General features: G+C 41.8%; 1 protein-coding gene across 4 annotated transcripts in view; it reads right to left on the bottom strand.

Moving 5' to 3' along the window:
• Positions 1–9,298: 9,298 nt before the first annotated feature.
• LOC308309076 (uncharacterized protein) overlaps positions 9,299–25,380 on the bottom strand; it is a 244,490-nt gene continuing 228,408 nt past the window's right edge. For 3 of the 4 annotated variants that reach the window (XM_080754541.1, XM_080754538.1, XM_080754539.1), the window contains 8 exons: positions 24,882–24,995; positions 21,874–21,920; positions 19,770–21,594; positions 18,658–18,831; positions 15,378–15,551; positions 15,142–15,294; positions 14,343–14,392; positions 9,299–11,156 (listed from right to left, as the gene is read on the bottom strand). In XM_080754541.1, coding sequence (XP_080610667.1) covers positions 10,543–11,156; positions 14,343–14,392; positions 15,142–15,294; positions 15,378–15,551; positions 18,658–18,831; positions 19,770–21,594; positions 21,874–21,920; positions 24,882–24,995 — 3,151 coding nt within the window. In that variant the 3' untranslated portion in view covers positions 9,299–10,542. The remainder of the gene's footprint in view (positions 11,157–14,342; positions 14,393–15,141; positions 15,295–15,377; positions 15,552–18,657; positions 18,832–19,769; positions 21,595–21,873; positions 21,921–24,881; positions 24,996–25,380) is intronic. The other variant, XM_080754540.1, reaches the window with a different exon arrangement.

Raw genomic sequence — 25,380 nt, 5'->3', positions numbered from 1 at the left:
CACACTAGAGTTGCTAACCTAACGTTGTATTGATGTTTATAAACTTGAGGCAGGACCTTAAATAGACTGTAAAAATATAGAACTACACTCACCTCACGCTGCTTCCGCTCCGTCACTCAAACGGTTCCGTCTTACTTCCGGTGAACGAGGAGCGATGAAAAGGTTCTGCCCAGCAGTCCCAAAACTACCATATTTATTTATTATTATGATATTATTATTATTTAGTATTTATTAATATATGCTGGGACCTGATCTGTATTTATTTATTATTATTAAATCATCATATTAGTATTTATTAATATATGCTGGGACCTGATCTGTATTTATTTATTATTATGAAATCATTATTGTTAGTATTTATTTATATCTGCTGGGATCTCATCTGTATTTATTTATTATTATTAAATCATTATTAGTAGTATTTATTTATTATTATTAAATCATTATTAGTAGTATTTATTTATTATTATTACATTAGCCGCAAATTGCAACACTAGATTTTTTTATACTCGGATGAATCTAGGGTTGCAATACCTCCCATAGGGATCCAATGCATGAAAACAGTTTTTTGCTATCTGATTGTTTTAAACGACTTCAAACTCACCAATATTGTGGCTCTATGGAAAGCTTGGAATTTACTCTTGCTATCTGCAAAGTGTTTGTTTCTGAAAATTCCACCGTGGAATTGTTATGATTTATTTTCTGTCAATAAAATCCGAGCAGCCATGTTTTTTTTCTAAGTCTTGAACTTAGGAAGCGCTCGTCTTCTATAACACCACGTCCCGCTGCCTCCTGCATTAGGTTATGTGACAGAACCAGCTGGTACACAGGACTGCTGAGTGACTTCCCCCGAGCGCTTCCAAACTCCAGCACTTAGAAAAAATAATCACCCGAACTGAATTTCTTGACAGAAAATAAAATCATAACAATTCCACGGTGGATTTTTCAGAAACAAACACTTTGCAGATAGCAAGAGTAAATTCCAAGCTTTCCATAGAGCCACAATATTGGTGAGTTTGAAGTCGTTTAATACAATCAGATAGCAAAAAACTGTTTTCATGCATTGGATCCCTATGGGAGGTATTGCAACCCTAGATTCATCGGAGTATAAAAAAATCTAGTGTTGCAATTTGCGGCTATTATTACATCATTATTAGTAGTATTATTTATATAGCTGGGACTTCATCTATATATTATTATTGTTAAATAATTGACTATTATTTGTATTCATTTATATTTGCTGGGATCTCATATATCGATTGGTATTTATTTATTCTCTCAAAATGGTAGATCTACAAGCTCACCAAGAGAGTACAAATGGAACCAAATGGACCCTTACAGGTCTGTAACTCTGAGTGTACAAATGGAACCAAATGGACCCTTACAGCTCTGTAAATCTGAGAGTGTACAAATGGAACCAAATGGACCCTTACAGGTCTGTAAGAGTGTACAAATGGAACCAAATGAACCCTTACAGGTCTGTAACTCTGAGAGTGTACAAATGGAACCAAATGGACCCTTACAGCTCTGTAAATCTGAGAGTGTACAAATGGAACCAAATGGACCCTTACAGGTCTGTAAGAGTGTACAAATGGAACCAAATGACCCTTACAGGTCTGTAACTCTGGGAGTGTACAAATGGAACCAAATGGACCCTTACAGCTCTGTAACTCTGAGAGTGTACAAATGGAACCAAATGGACCCTTACAGCTCTGTAACTCTGAGAGTGTGCAAAAGAAACCAAATGGACCCTTACAGCTCTGTAACTCTGAGAGTGTGCAAATGGAACCAAATGGACCCTTACAGCTCTGTAACTCTGAGAGTGTGCAAATGGAACCAAATGGACCCTTACAGCTCTGTAACTCTGAGAGTGTACAAATGGAACCAAATGGACCCTTACAGCTCTGTAACTCTGAGAGTGTTCAAATGGAACCAAATGGACCCTTACAGCTCTGTAACTCTGAGAGTGTGCAAATGGAACCAAATGGACCCTTACAGCTCTGTAACTCTGAGAGTGTGCAAATGGAACCAAATGGACCCTTACAGCTCTGTAACTCTGAGAGTGTTCAAATGGAACCAAATGGACCCTTACAGGTCTGTAACTCTGAGAGTGTGCAAATGGAACCAAATGGACCCTTACAGGTCTGTAACTCTGAGAGTGTGCAAATGGAACCAAATGGACCCTTACAGGTCTGTAACTCTGAGAGTGTACAAATGGAACCAAATGGACCCTTACAGCTCTGTAACTCTGAGAGTGTACAAATGGAACCAAATGGACCCTTACAGCTCTGTAACTCTGAGAGTGCACAAATGGAACCAAATGGACCCTTACAGCTCTGTAACTCTGAGAGTGTACAAATGGAACCAAATGGACCCTTACAGCTCTGTGACTCTGAGAGTGTACAAATGGAACCAAATGGACCCTTACAGGTCTGTAATTCAGAGTGTACACAAGGATCAAATGTGTTCTCCTGCTGTACCACCAAAATGTGGAAGGCCTTACCGAAGACCTTAAAGGAGTGCAAATCTCTAGCATCCTTTAAAACCGCCCTGAAAAACCACTCACAGGCCTTGTATCAGTGAACTGTCATGAAACTGTACCTTTTAATATGCAATACTTCTAATAAATACCTCAATCAATCAATCAATCAATCAATGGAACCAAATTTGGTTCCATGTGTACTCTCTATTTCTGACAGTAATCATTAGAGCAGTGGTTCTCAACCAGTGGTCCGGGGACCACCTGTGGTCCTTGAGGGGGTTCCAGGTGGTCCCCAGCTAAATGATGGAGAGTTGGTAACCAACCATTTGGTTTCATTTTACCCTCTCAAGAGACTATTGTTAAACATTTGCATTAATTAATTTACAAGAAGTCTAAAAATTAAGAGATTGTAGAAGAATTGTTATTTTGATCAACGTTGCCTGTTATCTCTTCTATGAGAACTTTAGCCAAAAATAGCAGATCTACAAGCTCACAAGGCCTCACGCTGCGAGGCGTTGTGAGCTTGTAGATCGGCTATTTTTGGCAAAGAGGTTTGGTGTATAAGGGGAAAAAGAGCAGACTAAGTACAGAGTGAAAGGTCAAGTTTATTAACCCTGCAAGACCCGAATTAATTTCTACTGGCCATTTTTTTTTAAAGTATTGACGGTTCAAGTGGTTAAATATCTGAAAACACAAATTGACATGAATCCAAAATACACTGATGATTGTGCTGTCAAACAATGAAACTATATGGAATCTATGAACAGGTTGTGGGGGTCCCTGCTTCATCTCTCTCTCAACTAAGGGGTCCCTGCTTCATCTCTCTCTCAACTAAAGGGTCCCTGCTTCATCTCTTCTCAACTAAGGGGTCCCTGCTTCATCTCTCTCAACTAAGGGGTCCCTGCTTCAACTCTCTCTCAACTAAGGGGTCCCTGCTTCAACTTTCTCTCAACTAAGGGGTCCCAAGCCTGAAAACATTGAAGACCCCTGATATAGAGTGTAGGGGAGAGCGGGGTAAACTGAGACACCCCCTGTATCTAGGCAATGGAACTCATTTGTGGTCATGTGACCATTATATTTTCAAGCCCTTTGAATTTCCCACTTGACATGAAGAGAGAAACCTGATAGTGCTGTAGAAAACATGCTTTTTTCACAAAAATGTGTTTTTTGCATGTAAAAGTAAATTTTCTTGCTGTCACATAATCAACTGTTGTGTCAAAAAAAATTGATGCAGGGACAACATTTTATATCATACATGTTGATTAACTACCAACTTATAAATCCATGTGATAGATGCTAGATGAAGATTACCCTGAATTGATAAAAGATATCCCTTTTCCCAAAATGTGGCTGTGGGGTAAAGTGAGACAATTGCTTCGGGGTAAAGTGAGACACTATCTCACATTATCCCAACATGATAGACATGGAGAAAGCTGTAAAAACCTGATTAAAGGGTGTACCAAACTTTTCTCAGTTGATTCTTATGTAATTTTCCCTGTAGAACCCATTTCTAATATATATTTGTATGCATCGTGCATAATTAATGAGATAACTAGAAGCAGTGCTCTTCCGAGCACAGGTCTCCACCAGGCCGTGCATCCTGGTGGTGCTACTGTATAATAGGCCAATGTAAAAAGGGTGGCATATGTTCTTCACCTTAGAGACCTTTCATGGCAATCGGACGCTGCATGCATGATTTGAAGCATTGTGTTCCAAAAAATGTATTTTGCTAAAGTCTACCTGCTGGTGGCGCTATAACAGGCCAATGTGAAAAGGGTAGCATTTGTTCCTTGACATAGTGGGAATATGTGTGGCAAATTTCACGGTAATTGCAAGCTGCGTTGATGATTTGAGGCATTTTGTTCAAAAACGGAGTAATCCTGAAAACTTTGGAAGCTAATATTAGCCAATCAGGATGGAATATGAAATATCAGACGGATCAGACTTGATCACATGACTATAGAGATACTGTGTACTGATTTGTGTTATTTTTGGAGAAAATCTGAAGGAGTAATATCCAAAAATGTGTTTTACATAAGTCGGCCCAAAGGTGGCGCTATAAAAGGCTGATGTGAAAAATGCAGGGCAAAGGTTTATCCTTGGCCTCTAGGGAGTGCGCTTACAAAGTTTGAAACTGATCGGTGGAGTTATAGGTAAAACCACAAATCGGCCTGTTATAGCGCCACCATGAGGCTGATTTCAAAAATTTGAAGTGGCATTTCTTCCTCGACCTAGTGGGAACGTGTGTGCGCGATTTCATGATAATTGCACTTTGCGTTTGGAATTTGAGGCATTTTGTTCAAAACGGCTCAATCCTACAAACTTTGGAAGCCAATCTTAGCCAATCAGGATAGAATATGCAAAATCGGACACATCCGTGTCGATCACATGACTGTCGAGATAATGCCTACCAATTTGTAGGATTTTTGGACAAAATCTGTAAGAGTAGTGCACAGAAATGTGTTTTGCGGACATCGGCCACTAGGTGGTGCTAGAAAAGGCCCATTTGAAAAATTTAGGGCAGAGGTTCTAGAATGGCATCCAGGGAATGTGTGTGCTCACTTTGGCAGCGACCGGGCCAACGGCGACTGAGATTAGGTGCACACAAACTGCGAGGACACACGGACGGACGGACGCACGCACGCACGCACGCACGGACGGACACACGGACGGACGAAGGGGAAAACATACTCTCCCCCATGCCTTCGGCTGGTGGAGACAATTAGCATATTGGACTAAATGTGCTAATTATCTCATTAGTTATGCACAATACAACAATATACTTTGCAGAAATGCATTCTACAGGAGAAACTAGATTGGCATCCAGGGAATGTGTGTGCTCACTTTGGCAGCGACCGGGCCAACGGCGACTGAGATTAGCTGCACACAAACTGCGAGGACACACGGACGGACACACGGACGGACGGACGGACGCACGGACACACGGACGGACAAAGGGGAAAACATACTCTCCCCCAAGCCTTCGGCTGGTGGAGACAATTACATAAGGATCAACTGAGGAAAGTTTGGTAAGCACTTCTATCAATTTGTATAGGGTTTTTAGTTTTTTCTTTCTGCCCATGTGTCACATTATTTGACACATGGGTGGAAATGACAGGACAAACCCTATTAAAAGACTTTCTGCTATGTACATTTTTGTGTTATGCATATTTAACCTGGTTAACTGGGTTTTTGTGTTTTTATGGTAGTTTTAAAGTGAAAAAAGTGAGTGGATCACTTTACCCCATTGATTTCTCTGTCTGTCTCAGTTTACCCCGGTCCTGGGGTAAACTGAGACACAAGACCACTTTTTTTTTTCAAACAATCATATTTTCTCTGCCTTTTGTCTTGAATATGTTCTGATAACTTCCATTGTTAGGAAACATCCCAAATTACTGGTAAATGTGTAAATTATTACTGATATACCTTTTAGTTCGCCTATAGGGGAGCAAATGTAAAAAGTGTCTCAGTTTACCCCGCTCTCCCCCTATGGTCTATCAGTGCATCTCAAACCTTTCTGACTTCCCTTTCTGTACTTTCTGAATCATAGTACCCTAAAATTATTAAGATATTTATGCAAATATATTGTTATATGCAAATAAGTATTAATTTCTACTCTGTAACAGTTGTGTATTCAAGCTTTTTTTTATTTCATTTGGTTTAAAACTTTAGGTTTCAAAACTTTAGGTTCTCACAAAGTTTCTTAATGTTTCATGATTAAATACAACTGCATTTCATACTTGTTCACATACCCTCTGTAGTACCTCTGAGTACCCCTAGGGGTCAGTGTAGCCCTATTTATAGAGCTATTTAACACTGATGCTCTATACTAGCAATGATTACTGTCACAATATAGAGCTATTTAACACTGTTACTGAACAAACACTATAGCAATGATTACTGTCACAATATAGAGCTATTTAACACTGTTACTGAACAAACACTATAGCAATGATTACTGTCACAATATAGAGCTATTTAACACTGTTACTGAACACACACTAATGATTACTGCGTGTGCGCGTGTGTGTATGTATGCGTGTGCGTATAGAATAACCCTCACTTCAAAAAGTTACATTCAAAATGTTTTTATTTTATAATATTTTATTGTAGTTTTTATCAAAACATTGTATCAGGGTTTAATGTAACTTTGGCACAATGTAAATACAATAGCAATGGTTTCATTTTATTGAAAATATGAGTAAATATAAATGTTTTACATTTTATAATTACATCTTATAGGTAAAAAAACAAACAAAAAATACATGACTTTCAAAACCCTTCATTAGAGTAATTGTATTTTTGTTTTCATTATCAATAAAACTTTACAGTATTCATGTTTAAATGTTCTAGAGCAGGGGTCTTCAACAGGGGGTCCTCAGAGTTACTACAGGGGGTCCTCCAAATCCTTATGTGATAGGATAATTATTTTAAATGAACAACTTGAACCCTCGCATCCTTATTCTGAGGAGAACTCATCTCTCTCTGTTAAGGGGTCCGTGCTTCATCTCTCTCTCTCTCTCTCTCTCTCTCTCTCTCTCTCTCTCTCTCTCTCTCTCTCTCTCTCTCTCTAAGGGGTCCCTGCTTCACCCCTCTCTCTGCTAAGGGGTCCCTGCTTCACCCCTCTCTCTGCTAAGGGGTCCCTGCTTCATCCCTCTCTCTGCTAAGGGGTCTGTGCTTCATCTCTCTCTCTCTCTCTCTCTCTCTCTCTCTCTCGAAGGGGTCCCTGCTTCATCTCTCTCTCTCTCTCTGCTAAGGGGTCCCTGCTTCATCTCTCTCTCTACTAAGGGGTCCCTGCTTCATCTCTCTCTCTGCTAAGGGGGCCCTGCTTCATCTCTCTCTCTGCTAAGGGGGCCCTGCTTCATCTCTCTCTGCTAAGGGGTCCCTGCTTCATCTCTCTCCGCTAAGGGGTCCCTGCTTCATCTCTCTCTCTGCTAAGGGGTCCCTTCTTCATCTCTCTCTCTCTACTAGGGGTCCCTGCTTCATCTCTCTCTGCTAAGGGGTCCCTGCTTCATCTCTCTCTCTACTAAGGGGTCCCTGCTTCATCTCTCTCTCTGCTAAGGGGGCCCTGCTTCATCTCTCTCTCTGCTAAGGGGGCCCTGCTTCATCTCTCTCTGCTAAGGGGTCCCGCTAAGGGGTCCCTGCTTCATCTCTCTCTGCTAAGGGGTCCCTGCTTCATCTCTCTCTCTGCTAAGGGGTCCCTGCTTCATCTCTCTCTCTGCTAAGGGGTCCCTGCTTCATCTCTCTCTCTAAGGGTTCCCTGCTTCATCTCTCTCTCTCTAAGGGGTCCCTGCTTCATGTCTCTCTCTAAGGGGTCCCTGCTTCATCTCTCTCTCTAAGGGGTCCTTGGCCTGAAAACGTTGAAGACCCCTGCTCTAGAGCAGATGTTCTCACACTTTATAGGTCACGACCCCCAAAATAATCATATATGAACTGGGGACCCCCCAGTTCAAACAAAGTGTAAATTGTAGAGTTGAAGCATTACATTTAGTTTGACTCAGTTCCATGTTGCAAGGCGTTGTGAGCTTGTAGATCGTCTATTTTCACAATATTTGCCTCTTTATGTTATTTGACAATTTGTCCAATGTTTGACCAGTTTATACTTTGATTACTTTTAAAAGTTCTTCATCTCTCTCTCTACTAAGGGGTCCCTGCTTCATCTCTCTCTCTGCTAAGGGGGCCCTGCTTCATCTCTCTCTCTGCTAAGGGGGCCCTGCTTCATCTCTCTCTGCTAAGGGGTCCTGCTAAGGGGTCCCTGCTTCATCTCTCTCTGCTAAGGGGTCCCTGCTTCATCTCTCTCTCTGCTATGGGGTCCCTGCTTCATCTCTCTCTCTGCTAAGGGGTCCCTGCTTCATCTCTCTCTCTAAGGGTTCCCTGCTTCATCTCTCTCTCTCTAAGGGGTCCCTGCTTCATGTCTCTCTCTAAGGGGTCCCTGCTTCATCTCTCTCTCTAAGGGGTCCTTGGCCTGAAAACGTTGAAGACCCCTGCTCTAGAGCAGATGTTCTCACACTTTATAGGTCACGACCCCCAAAATAATCATATATGAACTGGGGACCCCCCAGTTCAAACAAAGTGTAAATTGTAGAGTTGAAGCATTACATTTAGTTTGACTCAGTTCCATGTTGCAAGGCGTTGTGAGCTTGTAGATCGTCTATATTCACAATATTTGCCTCTTTATGTTATTTGACAATTTGTCCAATGTTTGACCAGTTTATACTTTGATTACTTTTAAAAGTTCTTCATTGTCACTTCACTGTCATCTGGGGACCCCCTGGGGGTCCCTCTGGGGGTCCCTAAGGGGGTCACCGGGTGGGGGTCCCCCAGGTTGAGAACAAACCTTTTCATGTCGATCTGAGTTTGTTCCAGACTCCATCTTTACAAGATTCATTTTTTGAAAATAGCAGATCTACAAGTTCACAACACGCTGTGCTTGTAGATCGTCTATTTTCAAACAGTCAATTTATACAGTAAATGGTTAAAGTGGTTACACTGATTTTGATGCCATATACATGAATGTTGCTGGGGACCCCCTGGAACCCCTTCAAGGACCCCTGGGGGTCATGAAACTGTACTTTTTTCTATTGCAAACTTCTAATAAATTCTTCAATCAATCAATCAATCCCCGGACCCCACTTTGAGAACCACTGTATGATGATATCATGATCTATAAATCTGTACAATATTCATGTTTAAATGTGTGTGTGTCCCCCCCCCCCCCCCCCCCATCGCTATGGAAACCAAACCATATTGATTCTATAAACATCCCCCCCCCCCCCCCCCCCGTTCCTGGTTATTACATTATGATACATTATGAACACTAGGGTTTAATATTTTCCCGAATTTAGCTCATTTTAAAAACCGGGATTTTTTGGAGCTTCTCCCGGGCTCCCCGGTATTTTCCCGTTAATAATAATAATAATAATGTGTTTAATTAATAACCATGGAACAGCCATTATAACGCTATGGGAACGGCCTTTAACCACCAGGGGGCGAAATTGCGTAGCCTATCAACTGAATTTAAGCGTCCGTGAACATAGATGATCTGCAAGCTCACAACATGTCCTAGATTAGAGCTATGTGAGCTTGCAGATCGGCTATTTTCAGCATAACGCAACACACTCGCGCGACAAACTTTAAAATCAAGCTAATGGGAGATGCCCTCGTTGGATGCGTACAGCTCTTCTCTTCCTCTTCCAAAGGCAACACTTAATGTTCCTCAATGGCTCATTATAAAGCGTTGCACAAACAATTGGATATTTATTTGAGGATAATAACGCTTGCAAGATCATTCTTCATTGTTCACCCCAAGAAATCAAGGTAGACCACAAAACGTAGGCTATTACTTACAGTATAGCAGTTCGATCATGTAGCGTGGATTTATATTCTTCACGGCATGATTGCAACAGTCTTGTTATTCATCATTTTCTATTAGGCTATTTGCTGCTGGAAACATCACATTATAAATATATTTATATTTAGTCTCTTTACTATTACAGAGCGACCGCTGTATGCTTATACAGGCGGTCTCTCTGTAATAGTAAAGTGACTGTTGGAACGCAGTATTGTGTCGGTGCCACCACACCACGTTAGATTTAATCAATTAAGTTTATTTAGGCCTATGTGTAGCCTATGGGACGTGCATGGCTTTAGAATTCCACAGCACTCTGAGCGCCTCCCGTGATATCAACAGCCAAATGTTCATTCAAGTTTTAGTCAAGTGGCTCGTTCTCGAGAGAGGTGCGCGTTGCACGGCGGCTGCGCTCATCAAAGAGGCAGCGCAAGTCAGAGAGATTCATTTGTGGTTGGATTTTTGTAGGCATATTGACGTTCTGATTCATTCTGATATATAATTTCATGTTAAAAAAAGGAGGCGAGGATAATGTAGCAAGCAGTCTAATTGCCTCCGCACTGTAGGCCTTTCTAGTAATAATTAGTAGGCTTATATAGCCTAATTTATAGCAAGAAAAGACAATCTCCGGGATGACGGTTCCTGAAGCCAATAACCGGGAGGGAAATTAGGTGCGCTGAGGCCGGTTAGGCCGGGATCCCGGTTCCCGGCATTAAACCCTAATGAACACCCTGTCTGTCCTCACAGCCTGTCTGTCTGTCTGTCCACACAGCCTGTCTGTCTGTCTGTCCTCACACAGAGACACAGAGGAGTCAGGGTTAAGCCCAAAGCCAGCATAGACAGGTTCAGTAAATGTGGTCTGGACGGTGTAAAGGTGAGTCAGTGTGGGTGAGGACACTTCATAGAAGGACAGAGTCCCAGCAGGACAATCCAGATACACTGCTACTCTGTTGGAGCCAGAGGGACGATCAGGAAGTAAAGTGGCCTTACTATTGTGTGCGACAGTGTATCTGTTAACATGGTTACCATCATTACAGTACAGTCTCCATGACATTTTATTGAATCCAAGCTCACATTCCTCACCCTGTCCTTTCCTACTGATTCCTCTGTAAGTTACTGCTATATGAACCTTTCCACTCCTCTCTACCTCCCAGTAACTGCGTCCAGTCAGACCCTCTGTACACAGAACCTGAGGCCATCCATCAAACCTTTCAGGATGATCAGGATATGAATGACGCTGTTTCACCTGAGTTGCCTTCCTGTTGTTCTCAGAGAGAGAGAGGACTCTGTGTGCTGTGTTTGAGCCCAGTGTGAGACGATGAGAATCTGATGAGAAAACAACACAGTAAACATTAAATACATCATTCACTGAGTGACACACATACGCACAGGCGTACACATATTGTACAGATTTATAGATCATGAATACAGTGGTTCTCAAGGTGGGGTCTGGGGACCCCCAGGGGTCCTTGAGGAGGTTCCAGGGGGTCCCCAGCAACATTCATTTATAGCATCAAAATCAGTGTAACCACTTTAACCATTTACTGCTGAACGATTGACTATTTGAAAATAGACGATCTACAAGGTCAAAACGCGCCACATTGCAGGACGTTGTGAGCTTGTAGATCAGCTATTTTCAAATGAAGAATATTGGGAAAATGTTGTGTCTGGCACAAACTTTTTTCAGATGGGGGTCCTTGACACACACCTAGACACATGCGCTGTGAGCTTGTAGATCTGCAATTTGTAAATAGCCAAGGTGTAAAATATGGATAAAGTGGTTCAAATGAGTGATGCTATATTAACTAGACCAGGTCAACCTGGTTGTGCCAGACCCCCTGTCTGTCATCATCATTTATGACATCATGCCTTTTGTAGGCATGTCATCATCATGTCATCATCATATATACCCTTTATATAGAAAACCCGGACAGACCGACATTTGCTTATGTAGGCCTACCCATTTCATGGGTCTGGCAAACATTTTGCTGGGGACCCCCTGGAACCCCCTAAGGACCCATGGGGGTCCCTGGACCACACTTTGAGAAGCATCAACCACTTTAACCCTTCATCGACCGCTGTCTCCCAGGGCTCTATACCCTCCACACTCCAAAATAGCCGATTTACAAGTTCACAACACGTCGCAGCACGATATGTTGAGAGCTTGTAGAACTGCTATTTACGGTGAATGTTCACGTATTAAGACATGTCCAACATTGGGACGCAGGGTTTAAATGGTTAATGGTTCAAAGAAGGTTCTTTGAGGAACCATGTGTGGTTGTGAGTTGTAGATCTGATATTTGGGTGGGCGGACATATCTCAGATCTTAATGGGTTAACCGCTTAAGCCTTATTTCAAATATAGTGAAAATAGCAGATCAAAAAGCTCACAACGCCTCACACTGCGGTGCATTGTGAGCTTGTAGATTGGCTATTTTCACTATATTTAAGCAGTTCTGTTTAAATGCATTTATTTTTGGGGAAATGTTTTTAATTTCAAAACAACAATGCATTAATGGAAAAAGAAAGTGCTGTAGTTGTAATTTGTACTTTTTAATACTTGAGTATTTACTGGAGTAACACTTTCAGGACATAAAAATGTCCAAACATGGAATAAATTCCTTCTCCAGACATTTCCTCACTAATGTGATTGTAAAGATGTCTAGTAACACATTTAATTTAAAGCTATACTGTGTAAGTTGCTCAACTAGTGGTCAGTAGCGGTATTGCTTTTTTCGGCCGTTTTTCGGCCGGAGTCGTCGCGGACCACCGCCGCGGACCACCGGAGCGGCGCCGCAAACCACCGCGACCGATAGTAATCCGTGGAGGGGTAGAACGCATGGTAGAACGTAATTTTCTGGCCAGGATTTGTGGATTAAGAGGTTAAAATCCTTCACCATGGTAAACACTGTAGCCAAGCGGAGGCGCTTCCTGGAGACCAGAGCAGATAAGCTGTGATTGGCCGGTAGTGTACCATGTGTGCATGATCGGCGATGTGATTGGGCAACGTATACCCAACGTATACAGATGATGCAGATTACGTCATTTTGGCGCGAAATCCCGCCCCTGTCACTGCTAAGAAGAAAACATATAAAGAGAAGGCTTCAGAAGCTGAAAATAACGGAGTGGGTGTTCTAAAACTTTAGCGATTTAACAGTTAGGACAATTTTAAGATTTGTTTTATAAAAAAAGTTACATGGTACTTGGTACAACTTTAATAAATTCCTTCTTAAGACATTTCCTCACTAATGTGATTGTAAAGATGTCTAGTAACACATTTCATTTAATACATTCCTTCTCAAGACATTTCCTCACTAATGTGATTGTAAAGATGTCTAGTAACACATTTCATTTAATAAATTCCTTCTCAAGACATTTCCTCACTAATGTGATTGTAAAGATGTCTAGTAACACATTTCAAAAGGTTGAAACTCCCCTAGGCAGGGGTGTCACACCAAATTCTGGGCCCTGGGTACAAGGATTCACTGCGGGCCCCCCATGAATGTTCTTCATAGGGGAGGTGGTTTAACCCATTTAGACTGAGAACGTATTATTACGCATTATGTTGTGCTTTAACTATTGAAAAATAGCAGATATACAAGCTCACTGTGTGGGACAGAGTGCCGCTCTGTGAGCTTGTAGATCTGCTATTTTAGAAAAATCGTGAAATCCTTCTAATTTTCTTTGAAAAGCCTTTGTTTCTATGTCAGTGGTGCTCAAACCTTTTCATGTATTTGGCCACGGACCCCCATCTCAATAGTTCCAGGGACCCCGCAGAAGCAAAACTTGAGTTACAAATGTTTGCTTTAAAAAATACATATATTCAAACATGTTCACGACGTATAAAATAGCAGATCAACAAGCATGCAACGCGGCATGAAATACTTTTGGACCCTAGTACCTCAGTCCCACTCACCCCCTGTTGATTGAACTGTGTTTTAAATGGTCTCTCTAGGGGTAGTCTCGCGTGGCCAGACTGTTGCCTCCGCGATTTGGTCAAATGCTCCCGGCATACAGTCTGGCAAACCGGAATAGAAATGATGAGTGCGAGATGAAGCGGAAGTGAAGCCCCCTCGTCACATCCGTTTCAGTCTCACATCGCACACATTTATCATTATATAAATAAAAATCATATAAGCATGTTTAGCTTGCTGCTTAGCAGAAATGACATTTTAAAATATATTTTCTTGAACGGTAATGCCGTTTCCATTACTCGCCGTTAGGGAGCTGCTGTTCCAGACTCTATATACTGTAGCATTCAGAGATTGTGGAATAGTTGTCTGGCTACACGAGACTACTCTAGGGGTCCCCAACCCCAGTTGACCACTGCCCTGGAAGGGGTTGAATTTCAATGTTTTGGATTGTGTTACTAAACACCTTTAAAACACATTGATGAAGGTTTTTATAATATCCCCTGAATACAAGGAGGGAGGGGCCAACACATTATAAAACACTGTATAAAATGTCAATGTGACGGACGGATGGACGGACGGACGGATGGACGGACACTCACATTTTGTAAGGAGTTGAGGTTTAATCCAGTGTTCGTCTGAATGATTCACACTGTAGGAAACAGAACAACAATGAATCAATGTCTGACTGTCTAACACACAAAAACAAACACACAACACAAAACGAATTATTTTAATAAACTATACAATAGTGCCGTTTCATTAGGTTTTAATACCATTTTGCACTAACGTAAACATGCAGTCATATAATATGTTATGAGAAATAACATATTTTTGAAATGTCACGCCACGTCGCCGTCGGGGGCTCTAAGCGTGTGTGTGTGTGTGTGTGTGTGTGTGTGTGTGTGTGTGTGTGTGTGTGTGTGTGTGTGTAAGCGTGTGTGTGTGTGTGTGTGTGTGTGTGTGTGTGTGTGTGTGTGTGTGTGTGTGTGTGTGTGTGTGTGTGTGTGACGTCAATAGTGAAGAGTCTGACGCTTGCAGTCAGGCTACATTACATAGACTTCCAATTATTTTCTGTGGCCTTACCTTAACCTCTATCCCTAAACCTAACCCCTAACCCTAATGTGGGGACCTATACTATTTTGTCCCCACAAAGTAGGAGGTCCCCTGAATGTGACTGTGCTAACATGTTTTTAGTCCCTAAATGGGACTAAAAACATGTTCTCACACACACACACACACACACACACACACACACACACACACACACACACACACACACACACACACACACACACACACACACACACCTAGTCTACTCTACTCACTTCAGAGTCTCCAGTTCAACATTGTAAGGAAACACTGCACTAACCAACATGGACACAGTCCAAGTCTACTCACTTCAGAGTCTCCAGTGCAGCAGAGAGCTTCTTCAGACCAGAGCCTCCTAAGTGGCTGAAGTTCAAGTCCAGCTGTTTCAGATGGGAGGGGTTGAAGGTCAGAGCTGAAGCCAGAGAAGAACAGCCTTCCTCTGTGAGCCCACAGCCTGACAACCTGCAGAGAAATCCATATTTAACAAAGTGCTGTTGATGTTCAAGTAGAGATCCACACAGAGAGAAAACACATTATTTATTTACCTCAGGATCTGCAGTCTACACTCTGCACTCTTCAGTAGAGCAGAGAGTTGCTCCACTTGTGATTCCTGCAGGCAGTTGAAACTGATGTCCAATTCTCTCAAATGGGAAAGATTAGATCTGAGAGCTGAGAGCAGGATGTCAAATCCTGTCTGTGTGATGTTACAGCCAGCAAGTCTGTAATTAAAGATTACATATCTGGATTGATTATCAGAGTTTTGGAGGAGGGACCAAAGAGATGGAAAGAACAGGCAGGCAGGAATAATGTGAAGTAAATCATGGTCATCTTCCAACAGGAAGCTAACTGACAGGAAACAGGAAGCAGCAAGTTAACAACAGATGATCCAGCAGACTGAGGGTACGGCCACACATTGGATGACTGCTGCGACCTACGGCTCTTCTTTCAGCGACCAAATCGATGACGTATAGACATCTGCCGGGGTAATGGGAGTGTCAACATGGCGCTGGTCAGAAGGACGTGTAGATCTTTTAATAGCGCGATTTCCAGAAGGACAGATCAAGGAATGGAGCCTAACTACACTACTCAGCATGAAAACATATGCACGGGCAATAAAAAAAAAAAATAACTTAGTACACCACCTGAAACTAATCCCCATTTCCTTTGTAGCTGGGACCAAACTGGTCAAAAATCATCAATTTGGTGCACTTGGTGAAGAGTTTCAGATTTTTGGTATGATGTTAGGTATGGGTATAAGGTTTTCCAAAAACATCGCAAACAAGTTGGGCTCGCCCCCTAGTGGTCTGTTTGCAATGAATCAAATATTAGATACGTCAGTATATGGTTGAAACCCCAAATAATTGATAAAAGAGATTTTTCGATGGATTCTGTTACTATTGGGAATGATAAACATACTAAAAGTTTAGGAAAAAATAACTACCGGAAAGGCACCATTTTCAAGATGGCATCCACGATGGCTGCCGGGAGCTGAAAATGCCTATAAACTGGGTTTTAATGTGTAAAAATTCATAATAAATCTGCACTTGGTGAAGAGTTTTTGACTTTTGGTATGGTGTTAGGTATGGGTATAAGGTTTTCAAAAACCATCGCAAACAAGTTGGGCTCGCCCCCTAGTGGTCTGTTTGCAATGAATTCAATAGTTGATCTGTCAGCATATGGTTGAAACCCCAAATAATTGATAAAAGAGATTTTTCAATGGATTCTGTTACTATTGGGTATGATAAAGATACTAAAGGTTTAGGAAAAAATTACTACCGGAAAGGCACCATTTTCAAGATGGCGTCCACGATGGCTGCCGGGAGCTGAAAATGCCTATAAACTGTGTTTTAATGTGTAAAAAATCATAATAAATCTGCACTTGGTGAAGAGTTTTTGACTTTTGGTATGGTGTTAGGTATGTGTATAAGGTTTTCAAAAACCATCGCAAACAAGTTACAACCTAGTGGTCTGTTTGCAATGAATTCAATAGTTGATCTGTCAGTATATGGTTGAAACCCCAAATAATTGATAAAAGAGATTTTTCAATGGATTCTGTTACTATTGGGTATGATAAAGCGTCCGGTGGCCTACTGGTCAAGGCGCATACCACATGGGCACCGCCACATAGGCATGGTTGCCGCGGCGTCGCTGGTTCGATTCCCGACCCGGACGACCTTTGCCGCATGTCATCCCCCATCTCTCCCCATTTCCTGTCAGTCTACTGTCCTATCAATAAAGCCCATCAAAAGCCCAAAAACAAATCTTTAAAAAAAAAAGGAATGGGGGGGGGGGATAAGCCAAAATATAGCCGATCTACAAGCTCAAGGCAGATATCTCCATATATGGGCATAAATGGACACAGGCAGACAGATGGTCAAAACGGGTCCTATGAAAACAGTTATAATGGGGTTTGCATTAAAGGGCGGGGCATTCATTCCCTATTTACATTGTTCCGAGTTGGCCAGGTCGCCGACTAGACGCTGGGCCGCCCAGCTTCTAGTATTAATAATAGGCTTAATAACAGCATTTTCCGACGGCGACGGTGTGCAGGCATAACAGATTAACTCGAGACAGCGTCAGTCGTTGTCCTAGTAAAACACTAAGGAGACGGTGCCGTCGACGGTGCCGTGGTCTCTATTTCATTGTATACCTTGATCCACTGGGTGTATGATTCACAACTTTTGATGTGTTGTTTGGATGACCCCATGGGGATCATAGAAAACCTTGAACCATTACTATTGCAATTTGTTTTGGGTCAAACCTCAGATTGACTGGCCTATTAGTGTGACATCGAATAGAGCAACTACATCGGCAATATTTGGATTCTCAATAATGGCAAGGACTAACTGAAATCTCAACCAAAGCTTAATTGTGCTCTAATAGAGTAACAAAGTAATTGTACTTCTTTATGCAAACGCTTCCATTCCAGTAGTGTTTTGATATGCTCATCTGTCCCCAGGCCCTGCTGTTATTGAGAGGACACTAAATATGTACTAAATCATTAACCACATTCAAGATGGCTGGGCATGTCATTATGGGTGGAAATGTTCAATCCACTGCCAATAAAAAAACATATATAGTCTTTAATTTGTGATATACTTTAACATTTGCATTCTGCTTAAATAAACACAATAATCAGTTTGATGCAAAAAAAAAAAAAAAAAGGAGACGGTGCCACGGCTCAAAAATATGTTTATCATCCAGAGAGCTTCATGATGGATAGATTACACTTGGAGCAAGAAGGGAGCTCCTTATATTTTGCATTTGTGCGTGTTTGGAGCAGTAAGGGGATCAAACGGGCTCACTGACCGTCCATGGGCTATGTTGATTCACCGTCTCCTTAGCGTGTTACTAGGACGCTGTCTCAAGTTAAGCTGGTGTCGAGATAAATTATAACACAGGGATGATCATCTATGGAGTGAAAATAGAGTGCGAAGCCATTGGAAGAACGCACACACGGCTGCAGGTTGTGAGCTTGTAGATCGGCTATTTTCAAATAGTCTCTATAGGTATAAAACAGGGCTAAAGAAGGTACTATGTTTTATAATATAATCATTTATATCTGCAAAGTAACTAAAGTTTTCATATAATTGTAGTGGAGTGAAAGTAGCCTACAATATTTGGATCCGAGATGTAGTGGAGTAAAAAAGAAAAACAGCCTCGCATAGTTTGGCTCCCCGCCGCCTAGTGGCCAGAGTGAGGACTAACCAACACTGTGTCATGATTCTACCATGATGTCAACTTAATGCACACTCCTCTTATTAGAATCAAACAATAAATAATAAAGCAGAAATAATCCAAATAATGCTGGTTAATTAATCTGACCTCAGTATCTCCAGTTCACAATGTGGACTCTTTAATCCAGCAGAGATGAGTTCCATGAATGAATCCTTCACGTCGTTATAACTGAGATCCAATTCTCTGAGATGTGAAGGATTAGAGCTGAGAGCTGAAGACACAATTTCATAATCTGGCTCCTCAAGTAGACAACCAACAAGCCTGTAAATGTAGAATATGTAAAAACAGAGATTATCAACACAGATTAGATCAAGTTCATGTTCATGGAAAAAAAAGAAAAAGAAATTCAACCCCAAATATGGATCACATGGTGAGGGTTGTATCAACGCAGCACCAGAAGCATTTCCACTTAAACCAGGAGGACCACTAATGTGAACATTTGAACTGTTTATTGTGTGTGTGTGCGTCTTTAATGGTTATTTTATGTTCATAGGAGTTTTGTCATTCTAGGTCCAAGGCCACTTGACCTTTGGTGTTGTCAACGTTTTGAGGGCACAAAGGTCAAATGTCATGACAGGAAGGTCATCAAATAAAACAATGATTTAATGTCCATGGAAATAATTAATTTAACTCTTTTACTGCCAAAATCTATTGCCAGTAAAAGTGTGTGCACGCACGCACGCACGCACGCACGCACGCACACACACACACACACACACACACACACACACACACACACACACACACACACACACACACACACACACACACACACACACACACACACACACACACACACACACAGCATGTTAGACAGTGTTTTTTGGTGAATAAATCAAGTGTTTGGTTAGAGGAGCTACTGGACTGTGGACATAGGAACATAATGTGACTGTTGTGATATTATTATATATTATACAGGTACAGTATAACTCATGTCTGTTTTATTTAACTACACTGGTAATATTACATTATATATGTAATGTGTTTTTTTAGTTATAGGTGTCAATTATAATGTATTAATGTCTTATTAGCCATGGATATTTTTAATAGGACTGTCCTTTATTTGCACATAAACACAATACCACCAGACCTGATTATTATTAGATATTTTACATTAACCATCATTTCTACTTATAGTGTTAGGTGTGGTGGTAGACTGATTCTCTTCTAATAGGTTTTCTATTCACATGACTACTAACCGAGCCTTTCTGGTGTTCCTCACAACTGGGACCAGTCTGGATGTCGCCCAGGATCCTGTTGTGTTGTATTCCTGCAGGTCCATTTCATCCAGAACCTCCTCTGACGTCTGCAGCATGTGGGCCAGAGCTGAACACTGGGAGGGAGTCAGCTCTGTCTTTGATCTGTCCCCTGACTCCAGGTACTGTTGGATCTCCTGATGCAGTGAGTGGTCGTTCATCTCCATCAAACAGTGGAGGATGTTGATACATCTGTCAGGAGAGAACCTTTGATCATTCATCTTCTTCAGGTTGTCGATGGCTCTCTGGATGCTCTCTGGACTGTTCTGTGTCTGACCCAGTAGCCCCCCTAACAGACTCTGGTTGGACTCCAGTGAGAGACCATGAAGGAAGCGGAGAAAGAGGTCCAGGTGACCATTCTTACTCTTCGTGGATTTTTCAAAGGCTTTCTTCAGGAAGTCATCAAGGGTCATTTCTTCTTCTTCTTCTTCTTCTCCTCCTCCTCCTCCCAGGAATGTCTTCAGTACCTTCATGTTCTTCTGTGTGTAACAGTGGAACAGGTAGACTGCAGCCAGAAACTCCTGGATGCTCAGATGAACAAAGCTGTAGACCTTTCCCTCAGATTGAACAGTGTCTTCTTTGAAGATCTCTGTGCACACTCCTGAGTACAGCGAGGCGTCTTTCACATCAAGACCACACTCTTCCAGGTCTTCTTGGTAGAACATCATGCTACCTTTGTCCAGATGTTCAAACGCCAGCCTGCCCAGCTTCAGAAGCACCTCCCTGTCAGCCTCCATGAGCTGCTGTTGATTCACATCATGATACTTCTTCCACTTCCTCTTGGTCTGAACCCACAGGAAGTGGCTGTACATCGCAGTCTGGGTCTTGGGCAGCTTTTCTGTCTCGTCTGTCTTCAACATGTCCTCCAGAACGGTAGCAGTGATCCAACAGAAGAATGGGATGTGACACATGATGTGGAGGCTCTTTGACGTCTTCATGTGTGAGATGATTTTGTTGGCCAGCTTCTCATCATCACTGAATTTCTTCCTGAAGAACTCCTCCTTCTGGGGGTCTGTGAATCCTCGTACTTCTGTCACCAGGTCAACATGTGCAGGAGGGATCTGATTGGCTGCTGCAGGTCTGGTAGTTATCCAGAGGAGGGCTGAGGGGAGCAGATTCCCCTTGATGAGGTTTGTCAACAGCAAGCCCACTGATGATGTCACTGTGGCATCAGAAACAACGTCATTGTTCTGGAAGGCATCAGAATCAATGTCAATGTTCTCGAATTTCAGCGGAAACCTGCTTTCATCCAGACCATCAAAGATGAGGCCAACCTTCCAGACAGCGAGCTGCTCTGCTGTGACCTTCTTTAATTCTGGGTGGAAACGATGGATCAGTGAGAGAAGACTGTGCTGCTCATCTCTGACCAGGTTCAGCTCCCGGAATGAGAAGGGAACCAGGAGAATGACATCTTGATTTTCCAAACCCCTTGCCCAGTCCAGAGTGAACTTACGCACAGAGAAGGTTTTTCCAATGCCAGCGATGCCCTTGGTCAGAACTCTTCTTTTGGGTGTCTTTCTGCCAAGGAGGAGGGGCTTAAAGATGTCACTGCATTTGATTGGTTGGTCATGGAGGGTCCTCTTCTTGGAAGCTGTCTCAAGCTGCCAGACCTCATGTTGGGTATTAACCCCTTCACTCTCTCCCGCTGAGAGGTAGAGCTCTGTGTAGATGCTGCTGAGGGAGGGCACTTCAGTGACGTATGTCACACGATCAAGACGGTTCAAACCGACCTTATAAAACTTTAACTGCTCCTGCGGACTGACACCTGCTATGAGAAGACAAGGAAGACATGTTAAGGTAATTCATAATCTAATATACCATACCATTAAAACTATGTCTTAAATACTCAAAAAATCCAAAAAGAGAATAACAGCTAAATAAAGAACATTGGATCATTTGTTTTGGTCTAAATGTCGTTAATCACCAGTATTTGTACATTTATACAGGAATACAATGTGGACATTTAGTCTGGTGACGTTTTCTGCTATTTAAACATTTCATTAATTGATACGAAATGTTAATTAGTGTAAAATGTGTCCAGTCTTACTTTGTTCACTGGATGTCTTCTGTTCAGGTGTGGTTCTGAGTCTCTCTCTGTGGAGATGAAGACAATATAATATAAATAGATAGTCTAATATATTAAGTTATATTATTGAATTAACCACTTAAGACCTATATTACTTGTCCTTCAATGAATAGTGCCGATATACAAGCTCACAATTGTAATGTTCATGATCTGACAATATTATAGTTGATCCACAAGGGGGCGCTTGGCATTTGAATATACTAGTAACATCACTGAAGCAGTGCCCCAGATGTAGATCATTGTGTGATGTTGACATTGTGAGTGAAGGACACACATTCTCAGTGCTCTCTTGTTACCAAGTAAAGAAGTTAAAATAAATACTGTTTGGAGTTAAAGGACTGCTGTGGGGATTCATTCAAGAACTTTACAACAGTGTGTTGTTATGACATGTGTTGTGAGCTTGTAGATCTTTCTTTTGAAAAAATAAAAGATATATATAGACACCTGGCCTGTATCATGTAGCCTCGCAAACCAGGCTCCTCATAGGAGGAGTCAGTTTACTAGGCTATGTATCATGTACAAAGAGGTTAGGAAAGGTTTTGGCAGCTGGATATGGGAGTGGATCCTAACAGCGAATATGAACTGTGCAGCAGTGGCTCAGGGCTGGATGGCATGCGTTCGTATGTGCTTGTTCTGAGCCAGATCTCCAATCTTAAGATTTAGACTGTTAAAGCAATTAACAGTAGATTTCTTCCACATCACTAGATTTAAATTGCTTAATGCTTGTCATTGTAACTTGGAAATAAAATCCTACACCACCTCAGGACTTGACGTGAGATTTGATCCTACCCTAGACCAAAGTCAAAGTCAAGTTGAAATGATAAATGCAGAGACTTGCCTAAATTTCGGTGTACACCCAAATTCTGCATGATCTGCACCACGTTGATAAATGAGGGCCACTGTGTGCTCGGGCCCTAACTATGTGATGTCTACACCTACTGTATGTTGTGATGGCCAAGGATTACAATGATATCATGTACCAGCTCAGTGGCCTAGTGGTTTGAGTGTCTGCCCTGAGACTGGGAGAACGGGGGTTCAAACCCCGGTCGGGTCATACCAAAGACTCTAAAAAATGGGACCCAATGCCTCCCTGCTTGGCACTCAGCATCAAGGGTTGGATTGGGGTTAAGTCCCTGCGACATACTAGCGTCAAGTCCAGGGGGTGTACTTGTACATCAAGCTGCCTCACGCTACAGAAACAGGAGATAGGCTCCTGCCCTATGAGCCTCATGGCTCGGCCGAGTCATATGGGCCTCATGGCAAGGCTTATTTACTATGTACAGCATCATAAACTGTCCAGGTGAATAGTATCACAGTATTTTGTCTGTTGCATATACAGTCTTTTGCATACATGTTGTGTAGAGGCCAATTTGTGGCCGATTGCTATGTATTATAGCAATCGGCCAAATGGTGGCGCTGTAGGAAGCCTTCGAAAGTGCAATCTTTGAACAGGTATAGCTCATGCTGTGTTATACATACAGCCATGAAACCTGTATACACGTATGCGTCTCCTCATGCCGAACAACTTTTACGCTCTGACTTTTGACCTTTGACCTTTAGATCCCCCAGAATTTTGAATTATATGAAAAACAGTAAAAATCTATCTCCTCCTGGGTTTTTTTCGATACGCGCACAAAACTTTTTTCACATGAACTTTGGACCAATACGGTCAGATTGATCAACCAGATTTTTTTTAAAGTGAAATATAATTTTTTAATAATTCCATCAATATTGCGGTTTTATGCAAATTATTCTTCGGCCTCTAAATCATACATGCAAAGTTACACGTTCATCGCATTTGGCAAAGATGTGGAGGGTTAGTCAAAGTATCACTGAAACCAATTTTATTCCAATCGGCCAAAGGGGGGCGCTATACGAAGCGTTTGAAAATTCAAACTTCAAACGGGCATAAGTCATGACTCGTTTTGTTTGAAGACATGCAACTTGTTACACGCGTGCTTTGACTCGAGCGGAAGACATCTATGTCGTTGTTAAGTAAGCTCCGCCCTTCGATTTTCCGCCATATTGAGCAGTTTGTAAAACGCGTAAACCCGCTTTTATTCTGGAATTTTCGCTCCACGTGCACACAACTTTTTTTACGTGAACTTTGGACCGATATCTAAAGATCTGTCAGATCGGATTTCTTTAAAATTGAAACATGCTTTTTTAAATAAATTCAATGAATATTGCAGTTTTATGCAAATTATTCTTCTGCCTCTAAATCATACATGCAAAGTAACATGTTCATGGCATTTGGCAAAGATGTAGAGTGTTAGTCCAAATATCACTAAAACCAATCTTACCCCAATTGGCCAAAGGGGGGCGCTATATCATTTTGAGCAGTTTGTGAAACGCTTAAACCCGTTAGGATTTTTTTTTTGCAATTTGCATGAAACATTCTACACACAATCTAAGGACCTTTATCTAATATGCCTATGAAGTGCACACACACAAAAAAATTATAATAATGAATATAGCTGCAAGCAGCGATAAAGTGGCCAAAGCCAAAAACACCTCAAATCATGAACACAGCCTGGGATGTGCGTGAAATCTTGCAAGCACATTCCCAATAGGTCAAGGAACAGATACCACCCTTCTTACATTGGCCTGTTATAGCGCCACCAGCGGGTCAACTTTTGCACAACACATTTTTGGAACAAAATGGACCAATCGTTGACGTCAGTAACGTCAAAGAGAGCACTGCCTGCGATCTTGACATTTTGTACTTTTATAGCCATTGTTTTCTGGCTTGAAGCGAGCCCACAATTGTTTCGAAGGAACAATATTTTTCTAGTGCTTTATTGCTTTCCTGCTTTTTCTGCCTTGGCCACTTTATCGCTGCTTGCAGCTATATTTACAATCTAAAATATGATCCCTTGTTGTAAAAAAACGAAGTTGTCCTTTAAATGTGCACATGTAGCCTAACTTACAGTAGTATGAGGATATATACTGTAGGAAGATTCTCTTACTGTGTGTGTGGAGGTCCAGGTTCATCACTGAAGTCGGGCATTCCTCCTTTAGACCAGTCACTCTTCATAGACACACAGCTGGCTGCTGAAGACTCTGCTCTGTGGTCAACACTTCTGCAATCATAAAACATGTTTAAACAATTATAATACCAGTAAGACTCCCTAATCGGGGTCGCTTATCTCCACAAATAGGGCAAAAATTTGTTTTTCCAAAATCTTCCTGATCCATGTTGATGACATGAGTGTAGACATGCTGTGTAGTGATTTTCGTGATTTTAGGGCAAAATCTGTAGGAGCAGTGTCCAAAAATGTGTTTTTCAAAATCGGCCTGAAGGTGGCGCTATATGGGACAGATTGATGTTGATGGGATGAGTGTAGACATACTGTGTAGCGATTTGCGTGATTTTAGGGCAAAAACTGTAGGAGCAGTGTCCAAAAATGTGTTTTAAAAATCGGCGTGAAGGTGGCGCTAGAAGAGGGGTGGGGTCTCCGCGTTGCC

This window comes from Nannobrachium achirus (assembly GCF_963921795.1).
Source record: "Nannobrachium achirus genome assembly, chromosome: 23".
NCBI lineage: Eukaryota > Metazoa > Chordata > Actinopteri > Myctophiformes > Myctophidae > Nannobrachium > Nannobrachium achirus.
This window is presented reverse-complemented; position numbering and strand designations above follow the sequence as displayed.